This window comes from Petromyzon marinus, chromosome 21, assembly GCF_048934315.1.
Source record: "Petromyzon marinus isolate PM22_M1 ecotype Great Lakes invasive population chromosome 21, UKy_Petmar_22M1.pri1.0, whole genome shotgun sequence".
Lineage (NCBI taxonomy): Eukaryota > Metazoa > Chordata > Hyperoartia > Petromyzontiformes > Petromyzontidae > Petromyzon > Petromyzon marinus.
Window position 1 is genome coordinate 14,245,414 of NC_133687.1, and position 16,450 is coordinate 14,261,863.

At 51.6% G+C, this 16,450-nt stretch overlaps 1 protein-coding gene across 2 annotated transcripts; it reads left to right on the plus strand.

The window, feature by feature from the left end:
* The first annotated feature begins 2,495 nt into the window (after positions 1 to 2,495).
* On the plus strand, positions 2,496 to 15,518 carry LOC116944578 (protein regulator of cytokinesis 1-like). Of its 2 annotated transcripts, XM_032958281.2 has the most exons (15): positions 2,496 to 2,663; positions 4,356 to 4,488; positions 4,985 to 5,107; positions 5,502 to 5,741; positions 6,441 to 6,611; positions 6,985 to 7,134; positions 7,663 to 7,810; positions 8,197 to 8,333; positions 9,030 to 9,125; positions 10,158 to 10,304; positions 10,525 to 10,635; positions 11,618 to 11,740; positions 12,803 to 12,928; positions 13,908 to 13,992; positions 14,433 to 15,518. In XM_032958281.2, the coding sequence occupies exons 1-14, from the start codon at positions 2,650 to 2,652 to the stop codon at positions 13,986 to 13,988; spliced, it is 1,800 nt and encodes a 599-aa protein (XP_032814172.2). In that variant the 5' UTR covers positions 2,496 to 2,649; the 3' UTR covers positions 13,989 to 13,992; positions 14,433 to 15,518. The 2 variants fall into 2 exon arrangements, with proteins under 2 accessions (XP_032814172.2, XP_075924736.1); XM_076068621.1 differs by having other exon boundaries at positions 13,908 to 15,518.
* Positions 15,519 to 16,450: the final 932 nt, after the last annotated feature.

Below are 16,450 nucleotides of genomic sequence, written 5' to 3' on the forward strand. Positions count from 1 at the left end.
ACCGCGCACCTACCACAACGGGATGTGGAAACGTGACACTCGAATCTTCGTGCAAATCCCATTGCTGTTCGCCGCTTGTCTTGCCAACTTGCAGTGCGAGCCGTTCCTGGGCATTGTGAATATGAATGTCGTGCGGTGGTTAGTGCAGTTTGATTCCAAGGCACAGATAACATTATCGAGCGATGTGAATCGAACGGCAACGTACCAGCGTGGTCACGTGTGGTCAGGCAAGTGGCTTTTTATCGACAACTGCGTGGATAAGGCCTTCAGAATTTTTTCAAAAAATGAGCTGTGACATGAGACCTCCTTTGCCAGTAACAAGATATAGAAATAGGTTTTACCCTTTTTAACTGGCACAAAAACTGACACCTTTATTCAAGGCATGTTTGCAATAACCACAACACAAGCAGTCAAAATGCAAACAAAAGAGACAACTCTGATAATAATGCACTGTCCTTGAATTTGATTGGTCCAACACCAGTGGAGACTAGGCTCTAAGAAAAGCCGTCTCGGAAGACGCCAAAAGGCGTACAACTCAAAAACAGCGCACTATCAGAGTATTGAGGGCTCGGGGTGAGCATTTACATTATGAGACCTTTGCCAGTAACAAGATATAGAAATAGGTTTTACCCTTTTAACTGGCACAAAAACTGACACCTTTCAAGGATAGTGCATATTATTATCAGAGTTGTCTCTTTTGTTTGCATTTTGACTGCTTGTGTTGTGGTTATTGCAAACATGATGCCTTGAATAAAGGTGTCAGTTTTTGTTCCAGTTAAAAGGGTAAAACCTATTTCTATAATGAGCTGTGAATTGTGTGACATTACCCATAACAAGTTTGGCGCACACACCTCGATCAAGTGAGATGTTTTACCTGTAGGAAGGGTACGATGGTGTAAATTTATAGGTGTGAAATTCCACAGACACGTCAACATAACCCCGGATTGTACTTCCATCGTAAATCGCATCTATAATTGCCGACCATAAATAGGATTCATACCTGGGAGAGCCATTGATAGTGAAGATGATGAACTAGCAAAGAGATGTGGCCGCATGGCATTCATATTTGGTTCTGCTTTTTAAATAACGATATTTTTTTATTTTACCAAAACCTTTATTTAGACAACCGTTTTGGGAAGTTCGGTCTTTCTCTTTTTAACAATACCAGCACTTGTTTACTTTGTCACGGTACTGAATAAAACGCGTTACCTCGCTTTTAGTGATACGTCGGATTTGTCCGTCGAGTATTTTGTGTATTAAGTTTTGTGTGTGAGGAAAATTGTAAAGTGAAGTTTGTCAGAAGCAGTTTACTGTAACATAACTAACATACCTATCGACCCCTTATCAGTGCCCTACCTTATTAAGTTATTACACACCAATTCAGACCTTATTGGTCACTCCGTGCCCCTTATAAACCTCAACGTTCATCCTACAAAGTCCCATCACAAGGGGGAGACACAAAAAGACACAAACATTGCCCGAATTGAAACAGCTGTACGCCGTAGTAACCTGCCAACCTAATGTCCCGCTTTTTATCAAGGGTCTAAAAGCGCTGTACAGGACACGGCAGCAGACACTCAGTATAGAAATATCACATTTCTAAAGTCATTGACTGAATTAACTAAAAGTTGAATATGTAACTAATGTACAGTTGTACAGTAACAAGCAAAGTGATTATTTGGGGGGGGGGGGGGCTTGTATATTTTTTGCAAAAGTATTCGTTGAAAAGTGACTTTGAAAAAAATAAGTACTTGGCGCTTAAGGGCAATTTTTTTAAGGTACTTTACCGTACTTAAACAACCTTTAACTGTTCTAAGACCTGATTTAAAGCTTTCGTGACTGCAGGGATTCATATTCTTGGCTCCAAGAATGTTCCAAGACCGTTACGACGTAATTGCTTTAATATTTCACTCAGTAGGGTCTGCGTCATTGCTTTAATATTTCACTCAGTAGGGTCTGCGTCATCGGAAAGACGCCGCCTCATTGGCCGAGATGTTTGGCGGGACATTTGAAATGTCCCTCGCGCCCATCGCGTGACGTCACCAGGAGGTTTTATTTTTATTATTTAGCGGGAGACGCCTCACGCCAATAAACGGCAAAATGAGGCTACGCGAACAAAATATTTCTCGTTCGGTATAATCTCTCTCCACAATACAAAACAACAAATATATATGCCCCTTTTTACACAAAAAGCAGATTTATAGTCTGCCTCCATGTTCCAAGATTATTATAACGACGCGTATGATTGTTTATTTTGACTCCAGCCCATACGGCAACACAACCTTTTAACTGTTCTAAGGCGAGCTGCGGCTACCGCCACCGGTGGCGGAAGACACCGCCCCAAACACCCCCTCACTCCCCGCACTGACCAATGAGCTTTCAGAATTCCCCCCCTCCCCTTACCAAACCCCCCCTCCTTCCCCGCACTGACCAATGAGCTTTCAGAATTTCCCCGAACCAATCCCGGCCGACCAATATAAAGCAAAGGATTATCAAGACGACCGTTGGGGTGCCCCCCCCCCAACTCCTCAGTCTGCGCCAATCAGAATCGGCCGTGGGTGACGGCTTCACAATTTGAATTTTTTCCTCGCGAGGCAAAGCCGCTGAGTTTCACGAGTTGGTGGAGACTTGGTTCGGCTGCCCATCATCATGGCGAGAAAGAGGTGAGAATCGAGTGCTTTGAGACCCTTCGCCGTCGTCGGAATGTGGAGCACGATCAGGGAACTCGGGAGACGATCGTGACTTTCCGGCGCGGTGCCGGCGATACGGCCTGGTCACCCGCCGCGATGCCTCGGGTTCGCCTTTATTCTCCGCCTGGATTGCGTTCTCTCTTCACCGCGCCCACCTCCGGTTCGCGTGAGGGGTGGCGTGGGGGGAGGGGGGAGGCGTTTTGGTATTTGTGTTATTTTTATATTCTGAAATGTAACGTGTGTCATTTTGTTTAGGGGTGGTCCAATTGGCACATTACAACGGTAGAACTAAAATCACGCCGTACTTTAAGCCATGAGCCACTTTGTTGAGCTATCGTTTTTGGGCCAGGTCGCTTCTAAAAAAGAGATACTATATATAGTTCAGCGGGACCCTTACCTGGTACAATACCATGACACTAATACGGGGTGAAACGGTGGCGCGATAGAGTTCCCTGGCTGCCAAGCTACGAACCCGGTGGATTGAGAGTTCTCGTCACGGTTGAGGGTGTCGAGACGCATCTGAACCGGTCAATGCACCCCCATTACCTTCCATGGCGTGGGGAGACTTTCATCCAACAGTGGATTGATCCTGAATTGTAAATTAATACAACATATATGATATTGCTGCTTTGGCACAAGAAAGATTCATAAATGTCGCCCAATTGTTTTTTTCAGGCAGTGTTATTGACGAACGTGAGTTGTGTTTGTTGCTGTTAATTAATACATTGCGGTACAGTGATTTATATGTGCGGGTGTGTGTTTTAATATGTACACAAGTTGGTACATTAGGGAGCACAGGCGATGCATCTGCCAGTCTTCTCTGCTAATCCCTACGCACCTCGCCTCGCACAATCACCACCACCATGGGTGTGTGTATATAGATGGCACAGTAGGGGGTACAGCTGGTGGTGCATCTTGCCGGGCAGCTGTCAGCTAACCCATGGTAGCTGCTGGGGCTGTCCCGTGACCTGTCAGCAGCGAGCCTTCGACACTTCACGTGATAGCCTCAGAGTCACCGTCTCTTCGTGGCGAATGGCGATGGTATAGATGGGCGTGAGTGTTGCCGAGTGGCACTTAGCAGGTTTATTGCAACTACGCTGTTAGGCCGAATTCCACTGATAGTGCCGAGTGGTTTCTGAACCAGCCCTGGGTCTCACTCACATCGACCTGTGCCTTAAATGAGCACCTGGTGCGGTGGGTAAGCATTTAAGTACCAAGAGAAACAAGAACGGCCGAGCGTGGTGATGGTGTCTTTGCCACACTACCCACATTTGCGCACTTTGAAACTTAATAGGTGTTCGGTAACTTGCCCCATCATCAAGTCAATGCTATACGGGAGACTTTACTGCGCGTGTCTGGACCAGTGTGAGGGGCTGATAATCCCTTAAGTCATGAGGCGATGACTCCTACAAGGTTGTCCGATTTCGTTTCCCGGTCGTGGGTGACATCAGTGGCAAATGGAATCTGAATTTCTTTAGGGATCCCCCTGTTGCTGCTGGGTTGTCATCATCAGCACGGGGTAGAACAAAGCTGGCTGGAGACAATGCTGGTCAAACGATGACCGTTTCTTACACCGTGCCACCCCTTAATCGGTGCTTCCTCACAACACTTTCCTCAGCCTGCAGGGCTAAACGGGAGATCTGTGTGTGCTTTTTGTGCGCGTAGCGAGGTGCTCGCTTCGGAGTTGGTCGCCAGTCTCAACCACGCCATGGTGAATCTCCGAGACATTTGGGAGGACATAGGAATTCCCGAAGAACAGCGGCTGGAGCGGACACAAGTGGTTAAGAAGTACATGGAGGTACGGTCGGGGCACCGATTTGACACCGCTCAGATCCTCTGCGTGGTACTGTACTGATCGCCCTTCTCTACAAAATAAAATCATAAAGTCAACCCCCATTTTTTTACCAGCGTCTTGAGATACGGTCGTATACAGAACTCCAAATTGAATTATAATTGCATACAAAATATTAACATTCCCCGCACCTCCAATTAGCGCGGTTGGCTACGTACAGTGCGAAAGAAGTTCTACATAAATACATACAACTTCCAAAGTGTAACAGACCCCCAACTCTGCATTTTACTTTACCATAACTGCTTCCCACTCACTGCAGTGTAAGGGCCTGCCAGGTTGCTAAGAGATGAGCAGGGACTACTTGAGGGATCCTGGATTGGTTATTGGTTAATCTATTGCCGAGTAGAAATGGGGACAGGTGCTCCAAATTCGACGGAGCATAAAATTTATGCGCATGCGGTTTACACTTGCTGTGTGTGTGCGTGCTTCTGCGCACCCCCAGAGGCTGCTGAACGAGATGGTCTCGGAGGAGGAGGCCTTGAAGGATCGGTTGATGAAGAGCGTCGCCACTTGCAAGATGGAACTGCAGGGGCTTTGCTCCGACCTCTCTCTCCCGGCCTTCCAGGTTTACGATCCTTTGCCTCTCGACCTGGTTCTCAACTTGCTGTGGGTTGTTTTCAGTCTCAAGTCAGGCCTGGCCTGGTCCAATGTTCTTAAAGGCTGGTGGGGGTGAGTATCAATAGGACAACTGCTCTTGGCTTACCCACACAGTGGTATAAATTTTGTTGGTCTTGGAGGAATAATAGGCTCGGTCAACCCCCCCAGCGTGTACTTTAACTCCTAATTTTCCAATTGTGAGTTGCTCTGTCTACCACTGAGCCACCTGGCCAATTTATAGATCACGTCTGAGGATGGTGATGATGATATTTAGGCGAAATGGAACAAACTAGACGGTCGATAAAACCAGCATGCACGTCGTCGCGAGGAATGTGACGCATGTTTTTGCTCGGCGCGTGCAGCCGGACGAGAACCTGACGCTGCTGCAGCTGGAGAAGGACACGCGCACGCGCATGGAGACGCTGGTGCGCGAGAAGCGGGAGCGCCTACGCGAGCTGCAGAGCCTCGACGACGCCGAGGAGCGGCTGTGCGGCGTGCTGTGCGAGCGGCGCCCCCACCGGCCACCGACCTCCGGGCCCGTGCCTTCCATCGAGCAACTCGCGCTCCTGCGACAGGCGGTGGCGACGCTCGTCGCCGAGAAGGTGCGCGCAGGGAGGGGTGGGGGGAGAGATGGGGGCCAGCGTTGGCAAAGTTATTATTTTTTTTACACAACACGGGTCCGTTACAGTCACGTCGAGCAACTCGCAAATCCGGGAGTCGACAGTCCCGGAGATCCGTCCCGACGCAACTGAGCCGTATATGGGGGTGGGGAGAAAGAAGGGGGAGGAGGGGGGAGGTGGGCCCGAAGGCCCAACTAAGTGGGGCCGTCAAGACGGGAGGGAGGTGACAATTAAAATTGGGTGAAGACAGGGGACGGGAAATATGACCAACCTAATGAGGGAAATCTGGATAGGCGGGGGGCGTTGCCAACTCTTTGAACAAGGAAGTTGCCAAATGAGTCACCAGAGGCATCTCCAGATGGACTTCGTCATCAGAAATATCAGTGGAATGTATGCCGCGTGTCACAGTCATGTGGTACAGGACGATTAATGCATACCTCGGGAATTACTCCTGAACCTGTAATTCACTCGTCCAAGACTGTTGCCACTCCTGCCTTCAACTTACACCCTGAAAGTACATGCTATTCACGTAGAATCAAAACTGCGGGGTAAATTACTCAAAAGACCACAAACCTTATCTAGAGCACATGTTGTGGGTGTTGGTGCGACTGCACCGCGCTCTGTTTTCCTACGTCGGGCTGCGCACCATACTCCTGTCGCCTCTGCGCTGTGTGCTTGCAGACCCGGCGCCAGGAGCTGTTTACGCAGACGCGGCAGCAGATCGTGATGTGCATGGCGCAGCTAGAGCGTTCGCCGGACTCATCCTTTGAGCGCGACGTGGCGTGCGAGGACGAGGAGGAGTTCTGCCTCTCCAAGGACAACATCTTGAGCCTCCAGACGCTCCTCACTCAGGTGGGGGCGAGGATGCAGCCACCCAACCTCTTTGCCATCTCTCATCTCACTCTACTCCCCTCCACATACTCCCCACCTCTCTCCTCTCATCTCACTCTCCCCTCTCACTCTACTCCCCTCCACATACTCCCCACCTCTCTCCTCTCATCTCACTCTCCCCTCTCATCTCACTCTACTCCCCTCCACACCTCTCCAGTCTCATCTCGCTCTCCCCTCTCATCTTGCTCTACTCCCCACCACACACACTCCTACCTCTCCCCTCCCATCTCGCTCCCCTCCATGCACACTCTCCTACCTCCCTTCCTCTAATCTCACCCTCCTGCCCTCCACGCACTCTCTGAACTCTCCCCTGTCGTGTCACTCTCTACTCTAGCTGGAGCGCGAGTGTGCTCTGAACGACGAGGTATGCTCCGAGTTGCGCGACGAGGTGGAGAGGCTGTGGGATCGTCTGAACGTGGAGCAGGGCGAGCGGGACGCCTTCACTGCCTGCGTTCACGACAGCAAGCCCTCCGACATGGACAAGGTGCTCACCAAACATGCGCACACTGGACAAAGTGCTGACCGAACACACACACACTGGACAAGGTGCTGACAAAACACGCGCTTGCAAACACGGCTCTATAGCAAACCCCCCCTGCACCCGCCACCACTGACTCTGAGGGCCGAGTTTCCCAAACAATAGCCCTCGTACCAGCACGTATGTATGTACGTTGAGACCATCTCGTTCAACCGTACGTAGTGGAGCGAGTGTGTGGTTAGCGTGCTCCGCTACGAACCTAAAGACCCGAGTTCGATTGCCGTTCACGGCCACCACCAGTAACGAATATGTGAACTGGTCCGAGGCCTCCCCGAGGTCGACTCGGCCTCCGTTGATTACTCAGTGCGATGTGTAAACATAGTCACTGGGGAGACAAAGGTGGTCGGGCATGGCGCTGGCCACCCACCCCCCGCGCCACAGTGACGGCCTTCGTAGGCGCTACTCGCTAACAGCACTTGCCCCATCAAGTCCGTGGAAGCTACATGGGGGATCTTTGCCTTTGTCCGCGTGCAGCTTAAGCAGGAGCTGTCGCGCCTCGTGGAGCTGAAGAGACAGAACGTGCGCACGGTGTTGGCGGGCGTGCGCTCAGAGATTGCCGCGCTCTGGGAGAAGTGCTACGTCAGCGAGGAGGAGCAGCGAGCGTTCACCCCCTACCACAGCGGTAATAACGACAGCGGTAGTGACGGTGACGGTAAGCGCCCCCCTTCGTCGGCATCCCTGGCCATGGTTGCGGGAGGAGGAGAGTAGCTCGTCCGTCGGGGCTCCCGGCGCCGGCCTACGCCGGCCGTGAATCAGGATGCTGCTGTAGACGTACGTGCATGCTATCGGAACGGATTCGGAACAAAGAACTGATTATGTACACGCTTGCATCATGGGAATGGGAAAGGGTTGAAAGCTTGTCCAGTTAAAGATCAGCATTCGGTTGACAGCGCATTAACGATAATCCAATTCCTATTAAACTGAACTCGGCTTTAATTCGATTGAAAATACACCGTTTTGAAAATAGTTTTAACGGTTCAGTTGCAATCGTTTGTTTTCCGGGCACAGACGACGCGACGGAGGAGCTGCTGGTTCAGCATGAGGAGGAGGCGAACCGGCTGCGGGGTCACCACGAGCAGCACCGCGCCCTCTACGACGGCGTGCGCCGCTGGGACGCGGCCTGGCAGCAGTACCTGGAGTTCGAGGTGCGCGTGGAGTCCAATGGCGGTAGTAAGCGGTCGGGCTGCGGTTAATGTTAGGGGGTTTTGGGTAGGGTTATGGGGTGGGGGTGTTAATCGGGGTTTGGGTTGGTGCTGGGGTCAGCAATCTGCGGCTCCGGAGCCGCACGCGGTGGCTCTTTAGGGAACTGCCGCTTCGTGGCGAGTGATTTATAAAGGACCCACCACCGTCTCCTATGCACCGCGTGCATGCCGTTCTTGAAATATTGAGATTTTTTTTTACCGAATTCGAACAAAAAATGGCTGCTCTTGTTACCTTGCTTGGCCGACCCCTTGGGTTAGTGTTGTGAGCTAGAATTAGGGTTGAGGGTTAAGCTCAGGGGGTCGTTGGGTGTTAAGGGGGTTGGGATAAGCCTTGGGGTTAGCAGACTTGGTTCGTGTTAAGCGTTGGCATCATGGTTTATGAACAGCGTTAGCCTCGGAGGTAAAGTTGGTAGCGGTGTGACAGTCGTGTGCATTGCGTTATTATTCGCCTGTCTCCGAACGCTGTGTGGTCGAGCCCCACGCTTGTGCTGCGGCGTGTGCTGTGCTTGCTGCGCGTGTGTGCCATGTTTGTGCCTCGCGTGTCTCTCGCGCGTGTCTCGCGTGCCGCGCTTTTACCGCGTGCCCGTGCGAGCACGTACTGTCGTTGACGTGCCGTGTGCCCCCGTGGCGTGTGCGCAGCGGCGAGCCGCAGACCCCAACCGCTTCTCGAACCGCGGGGGCAGCCTGCTGCGCGAGGAGAAACAGAGGGCTCACCTGCAGAAGGGGCTGCCCAAGGTTGCCGCTGCCTCCCGCAACAGCGTTCGCAATCCCTTCAGCGTTCCCCACCCCTCCGGCGTTCCCAGATCTCTCCCGGCGTTCTTGTTTGCTCACGAACGGCACTCGCGCCCCGCACTTTCTGCCCGGATACGTGGAGGATAAGTACGGTTGTGAGAGGGGGGGTCGTGCCAGTGGATAGTGTATTCCGCTACAAAGCCGGCGACCCGAATTCGATTCCCGCTCACGGCCAATACCAGTGATGATTATCTGATTCGGTCTTGAGCCTCGCCTAGGTCAACTCGGTCTCTCAAATGAGGACTTGGTGCGGTGTGTTAAACATCGCCACTGAGGAGACAAAGGCGGTCGGACGTGGTGACGGCTACGCATCTTTATCAACTTATGTGCATGTGCACGACAGACTTATGTGTGCGTGCGTGTGTGAACACCAATGCCACTATGGTGGCAAAATGTTAATTACCACACCTGATGTACATGTTGTCGTGGGTTGATTGGTTCGATCCCGACCCTAACGCCTGTATATATGGAGTTTGCGTGTCTCTCTCCCCGTGGTCGCTCGGATTTTTCTCCGGGTCCTCCGATTTTTCCCTCCACATTTATAACCAACATGCGTTTAGAGTACTTGGATAGTATACATTTCCACGTGACGATAAGCCATTTCGTTGAGCTATTTATAACCAGGTCGCTTCTGAAAAAAAACTACATAGCTCGATGGGCCTTACGAGTTAAAATAAACCTCCGATTAGCACATTTGGCTACATATGGTGTGATAGAAGTTCAACATACATACAGATCGCTTCTGAAAGAGAGCTACATAGCTCAGTGGGACTTACCTGGTACAAATAAAATAGCTGAGCTATACATGGACTCCTCTATTTAGGAACATTTGACTACGAAATTTCAGAGATATGAACAAACCTGATCCATATGTTCTCGTTAAAGCGCATGAATATCTTTGTGAAGACCCACACCAGTTTGTGCTTGTCAGAAACTGTGCCGTGCGCGCGTGTTGCGGTGCGTACCTGCGTGCAGCTGGAGGAGGATCTGAAGGCCCAGATTGCTGTGTGGGAGGAGCAGGCCGGGCGGCGGTTCCAGGTGGCGGGCCGGCCCCTGCTGGACTACATCGCGGCGCAGTGGGAAGCTTTCAAGCAGGAGCGCGAGCGGGAGAAGATTGAGAGGGTAACACAACCCCTACCCACCTTTGGCGAGATACTGAGGGCACCCCGCCACCGCGTTACTCTGTCACTCCGCGTACCGTATCACTGCACCGCTCGGCTGTGCAGCTCAAGAAAGTAGTTTGTCGTCGACTGCTCATGAACTTGCCGTCATTTCTTTTACGTATTTGCATTATCGCACAGTGAGGTGGAGCATTTTCCTTTGCATCATTTCGCGTGAGCAGCAGGTGAAGAAGGTGCGCACCCTGGAGGAGGAGATGGCGTACGGGAGCCAGCCTAAGACGCCCTCGAAGCGCCGCTTCTGTGGCACCAACACGCCCAACAAGACGCGCAGGGTACGCCCGCAGAGGCAGATGGGAGGTCCGCTAGCCCGGCTTGCCGCAGTGCGATATACAACAATGTAATGAGCCGGTCATGTTCACCGCAGCACGCAGTTGGAACGCTCTTCCGATATTGGGAAGCCACTGGAGATACACACTTTAAAATCACCTACATTTAAAACCCATTTCTTTAGAACTGCTTTTTGTGTTTTAGTTTGTTGTCTTTTTCCCCCACACCTTCAATAAGCACGGTGGGCTACGTACGATGCGGAAGAAGTTCAACGTACATACGATGTGACAATTGTGAACAAAGAGATTATTTAAAAGTTATCTGCAGTTCGCTTTGTATAAGCTTGCCAAAAGTATTTTAATAATTGCAACTTTACAACCTATAACACGTGCCTCTTATCCAGCAGTGGATAGATCAATGCATGTTTGTTGCAGCGAATATAGTTTTTATTTCCAGATAGGGGGTGATGTTTGGAAACAATGAAATCCGCAAATAAGTCTGGAGTGCTACCAATGGTCAACTTTGTGCAACGGTTTGGTTTGTGCGTGAATGATTTGCATGTGCATGCTCGTTCACTTTGTGCGATAGTGATTGGTTAGTGCGCTTTTAACCCTTTGCCGTTGCGAGACATCTCCAAGTTGCAGGGAAGGGGTCCCGTTCACGCGCGAGCAGTTCGCCGTAAATTTTATTTACAGAGGCGAAGTAGCGCCGTTGTTTTTAAAGACGTTGTTACTAACCGCGGAGAACCCTAGTGATACGACCGCCACCCTACGATAGCTGGCGCCAAACTGTGCCGCGCGCCCAACCGCATGGCCTTGTGGGAGCCTCGGTACCGCTATTTTATTTTAGTTTGTCTTCCCGGTCTGATGACACACACGGACGACATCGGAACGGAATCGGAAACAACAACAACGGTACGACGTACACGTACGTCATCGGAACGGAAAAGGCTTCTTGATTTCACTTTTTTTTTCTTTCCCACCGCAGATGAACGCCACCACCGTTGCGCAGACGGGCATCAACTCCACACTGTTCCGCTCGGCTGCGAGCGGCACCATGTGCAACTCCCCGGTATCCGCCAACGGCAAACCCCCCACCTCGGAGCGCAAGGTACGACGACGAACACCCGCCAACGGTCTCGTGATGATCCCCACCCCGCTCCACTTTCACGCCTCCGCATGCAAAGGCACCCTCCGCAAGCCACCTCCACACCCCCCCCACCACCATCACGATTCAAGGCACCCTGACTCACCATTCGTAGGGATTTGTCACCATTCTGAAAAATGCAAGATTTTCTTATCGTCTAATTTGTGATGTCTCCTCTGTTTGTATAGACTTTCTGTAAAATCTCTTCCAATTGGTTATTGCTAAAATAATCTAACAAAGATGGTCACCGTGTCACGCGCCTACAGATGCGCTTCTGCGGCCGTCTGGAACGTGCTCTTCCTTCCGATATTAGGAAGCCGCTGGACCTGTGCACTTTTTTAAATCTATATTGAAAACTCATTTGTTTAGAACTCATTTTTGTTTTTAGTGTGCCTATTCCCCGCACCTCAGATTAGCTACGGTCCGGTGCGAAAGAAGTTCAACGTAAACATGTACATGAACTTGATTTGGACTGCCTTTCTCTCATTTGCTGTGCCTTGTTTTTATGTATATATTTGCGTGTGTGTATATATATCACAGCTGCTGAGCACAGGTCCAGATGCTTACGATGCAATGAGTGTAGCAACGGGAGAGAGCAGTACAGCTGATAGCACGTTTCTTTAATTTATCACGGGGAATGGGGATGGGATTCTTGTAAACCCTTTCATATCACCACCCCCCCTCCCAAAGACAAAGATCCCCCGTATAGCCTGTAACAGACTGTTGGGGCAAGTGCTGTTATCGAGCACCTATAAAGGCCGGCATGGGCACACGAGGGGGTGGGTGGCCAACACACCGCCCGGCCGCCTTTGTTTCCCCAGTGGTGATGTTTACACACCGCACCACTGGGTACTCATTTGAGGCTGAGTCGGCCTAGGGGAGGCCCAGTACCGGTTCGGATAGTCGGCACTGGTGTTGGCCGCGAGCGGGAATCGAACTCTGGTCGCTGTGTTCGTAACGCAGCGTAGTGCTAACCGCTTCACCCCCCCTCCTTCCTCGCCCCACAACATCGGGGTCCCCCCACAGACCCCCGGTCGCACGTGCGGGCGCCCCCCGCGCCCCCCACTTGCAGAGCACAACTCAAGGACCCCGAGCAGAGCGCCAACCCCCACGTCCTCGCTCAAATGCGTCGCGTCCTACTCGGAGTTCACGGTGAGGGCACACCGGGGGGGTGTTGGTGTGTGTCGGGTGGGTGTTGGTGTGTGTGTCGAGTGGGTGTTCGTGTGTGTGCCGGGTGGGTGTTGGTGCGTGTGTGTCGAGTGGGTGTTGGTGTGTGTGTCGAGTGGGTGTTGGTGTGTGTGTCGGGTGGGTGTTGGTGCGTGTGTGTCGAGTGGGTGTTGGTGTGTGTGTGTCGGGTGGGTGTTGGTGTGTGTGTCGAGTGGGTGTTGGTGCGTGTGTGTCGGGTGGGTGTTCGTGTGTGTGCCGGGTGGGTGTTGGTGTGTGTGTGTCAGGTGGGTGTTCGTGTGTGTGTCGAGTGGGTGTTGGTGCGTGTGTGTCGGGTGGGTGTTGGTGTGTGCGTGTGTGTGCCGGGTGGGTGTTGGTGCGTGTGTGTGCCGGGTGGGTGTTGGTGTCTGTGTGTGTCGGGTGGGTGTTGGTGTCTGTGTGTGTCGGGTGGATGTTCGTGTGTGTGCGTGTGTGTGCCGGGTGGGTCTTGGTGCGTGTGTGTGCCGGGTGGGTGTTGGTGTCTGTGTGTGTCGGGTGGATGTTCGTGTGTCCGTGTACCAGCGGTGTCAAGATCGGCCTCTGTGGAGGAGGTTTGTGAAGGACGCTGCTGGGGAGTTTGAGAGGCAGACGCCCTCCAGAAACTATGGAGGGCAGATGTCCAGTAGGGTCACAGATGTCCAGCAGATGCAGCTGTGTGGATGCAGGTGCGGGAGTGTGGTGTGTGTGTGTGTAGGCTGGGTGTGAGTGGCTGTGTGGTGGCGGTGGTGGGGGAGGGGAAGTATGTACGTATGTTGAACTTCTTTTGCACCGTACGTAGCCGACCGTGCTAATTGGAGGTGCTACTTTCGTGGGGGGGGGGTTGGTTTGTGCTCTTATACAGTGGTGCTGCTTGTGTTCACGTGGTATGTGTACAGTATGTCATGGTTTAATGAGCGTTTGTGTGGTGGTGCTGCTGCTGTTTTTACAGAGGGACCTGTCGCAGGCTCGTGGAAACAACTTCCATCAGGATATCCTCAACTCTACAGTCACGTCACTGGGCAAGCACTGACGGGGTGAGCGCTCGCCTGCACACAGCCCACACAACAACAAAGATCCCCCGTATAGCCTGAACAGACTGTTGGGGCAAGCGCTGTTAGCGAGCACCTATGAAGGCCGGCACGGCGCACGAGGCGGGGGGTGGCCAGCACCACGCCCTTGTCGCCTTTGTCTCCCCGGTGGCGATGTCTACATACAATACGCGCAACACACGCCACACATACGCCGTGCAAAAAAAGTCGAGTTGTTTTTTTACCGAATAAAAAAAACATTCTCTCTGTTTTGTTTGCCAACCAACCCTGCCCTACAAGAACGTGTACGCACACACGTACCCACGCACACACGTACCCACGCACACACGTACCCACGCACACACGTACCCACGCACACACACAACGCGCCTGTCACTGTTGCCGCCGCCCATTTCACCGACTGCGTGTGCCGTGTTGTGTTGCAGTGGGGGGCCCCCCCACCGGTGCGAGCGAGAGAGGCGTTTGGCCAAGCAGCTGCAATTGCCGCCCGCGCGCCGTTTATGCTCGCCACGGCCTTAAACCGTTTAAAAGTCCGCTTTCACGTCACGTTTGAACGCTGCCTGCACACACACCAATGAGCTTCTGTAGTTCCGATGTATATAAAGCGAGCGAGCGTGCGTGCGTCACTTTCGGACCCTCGACAGTTGTGTTGTTCTGATGGGGGTTTTTTTTTATTTTTCATTAACGTAGTGGGGTGGTGGGAGGGGATTGTAGGCGATAATTGAGAGGAACTGGGAGGTACGAGTGCTGGCCTCTAATTTTATCGAGCGTCTTGGATATATTTGTAAGCTAAGTGTGTGTGTGTGTATATATGTTGCACGCCCATGGGGGAGCGGTGGCGTAGCGGTTAGCACTATGGCGCTGCGCTACGAACCCGGCCACCCGAGTTCGATTCCCGCTCGCGGCCAGGGCCGGTGACGATCATCCAAACTGGCAGCGGGCCTCCCCTAGGTCGACTCGGCCTCAAATGAGTACCTGGTGGTGCGGTGTGTAAACATCGCCATTGGGGAGACAAAGGCTAGTTATTCACTTGACAGAAGAAGAAAAATGTCTACTAAGGCACCTTGAAGATATAGTTAAGAATAATAAACAAATAGCGCTGGCTGTGTTTCTAATGAGATTTTCCTTGGAATTAAATGACCATTAATCCGCCAATCGCAGTGGTCTGATGGATCCGTGTATCTTAGTAGCATTCCCTTAAACCATGAGACACTGCTGCACACCCGGCTTTGACTTGATGGCCTCTCGTCAGCAGGCCACCGTGGGCCTTTGACGCATGGGGTCGCGGGCCCGCAAAGGGCCGACGGACGTTGCCGGTCACAAGCGGATTCGTGGCGCGTTTAAAAGTGCGATGTTTGAGTGCTTTCGTTGGGTCATCGTTTTTTAACACTACAGCAATTCCTGCTTTAAGAATGTATATTCTGTGATGTTTGCAATGATTGCTCATTACGTAGTGACGGTGCATTTGTACGAACAAAAATAAACTACCCTTTTTAAAGTGGCAAATGTCACCTGGCTGTCGGGATTTCACTTCCCACAAAAAATTGCGACGGCGATGAAATTATTTTCAGTTGGGGACTTGAAAGGTCACACACACATGACTTGAAAGGTCACACACGTGACTTGAAAGGTCACACGTGACTTGAAAGGTCACACACCTTACTTGAAAGGTCACACACCTTACTTGAAAGGTCACACACCCGACTTGAAAGGTCACACGTGACTTGAAAGGTCACACGTGACTTGAAAGGTCACACACACCTGACTTGAAAGGTCACACACATGACTTGAAAAGTCAAACCTGACATGAAAGGTTACACACACCTGACTTGAAGGGTCACACACCTGACTTGAAAGGTCACACACCTCACAAGAAAGGTCACACACCTCACATGAAAGGTCACACCTCACATGAAAGGTCACACACCTGACTTGAAAGGTTACACACGACATGAAAGGTCACACCTCACATGAAAGGTCACACACCCGACTTGAAAGGTCACACCTGACTTGAAAGGTCACATGACATGAAAGGTCACACATGACATGAAAGGTCACACACACCTGACTTGACATGCTACACACATGACTTGACATGCTACACACACGTGACTTGATACACACCTGACTTGAAAGGTCACACACACATGACATGAAAGGTCACACACATGACATGAAAGGTCACACACATGACATGAAAGGTCACACACATGACATGAAAGGTCACACACATGACATGAAAGGTCACACACACCTGACTTGACATGCTACACACACGTGACTTGATACACACCTGACTTGAAAGGTCACACACACATGACATGAAAGGTCACACACATGACATGAAAGGTCACACACACATGACATGAAAGGTCACACACATGACATGAAAGGTCACACACATGACATGAAAGGTCACACACACATGACATGAAAGGTCACA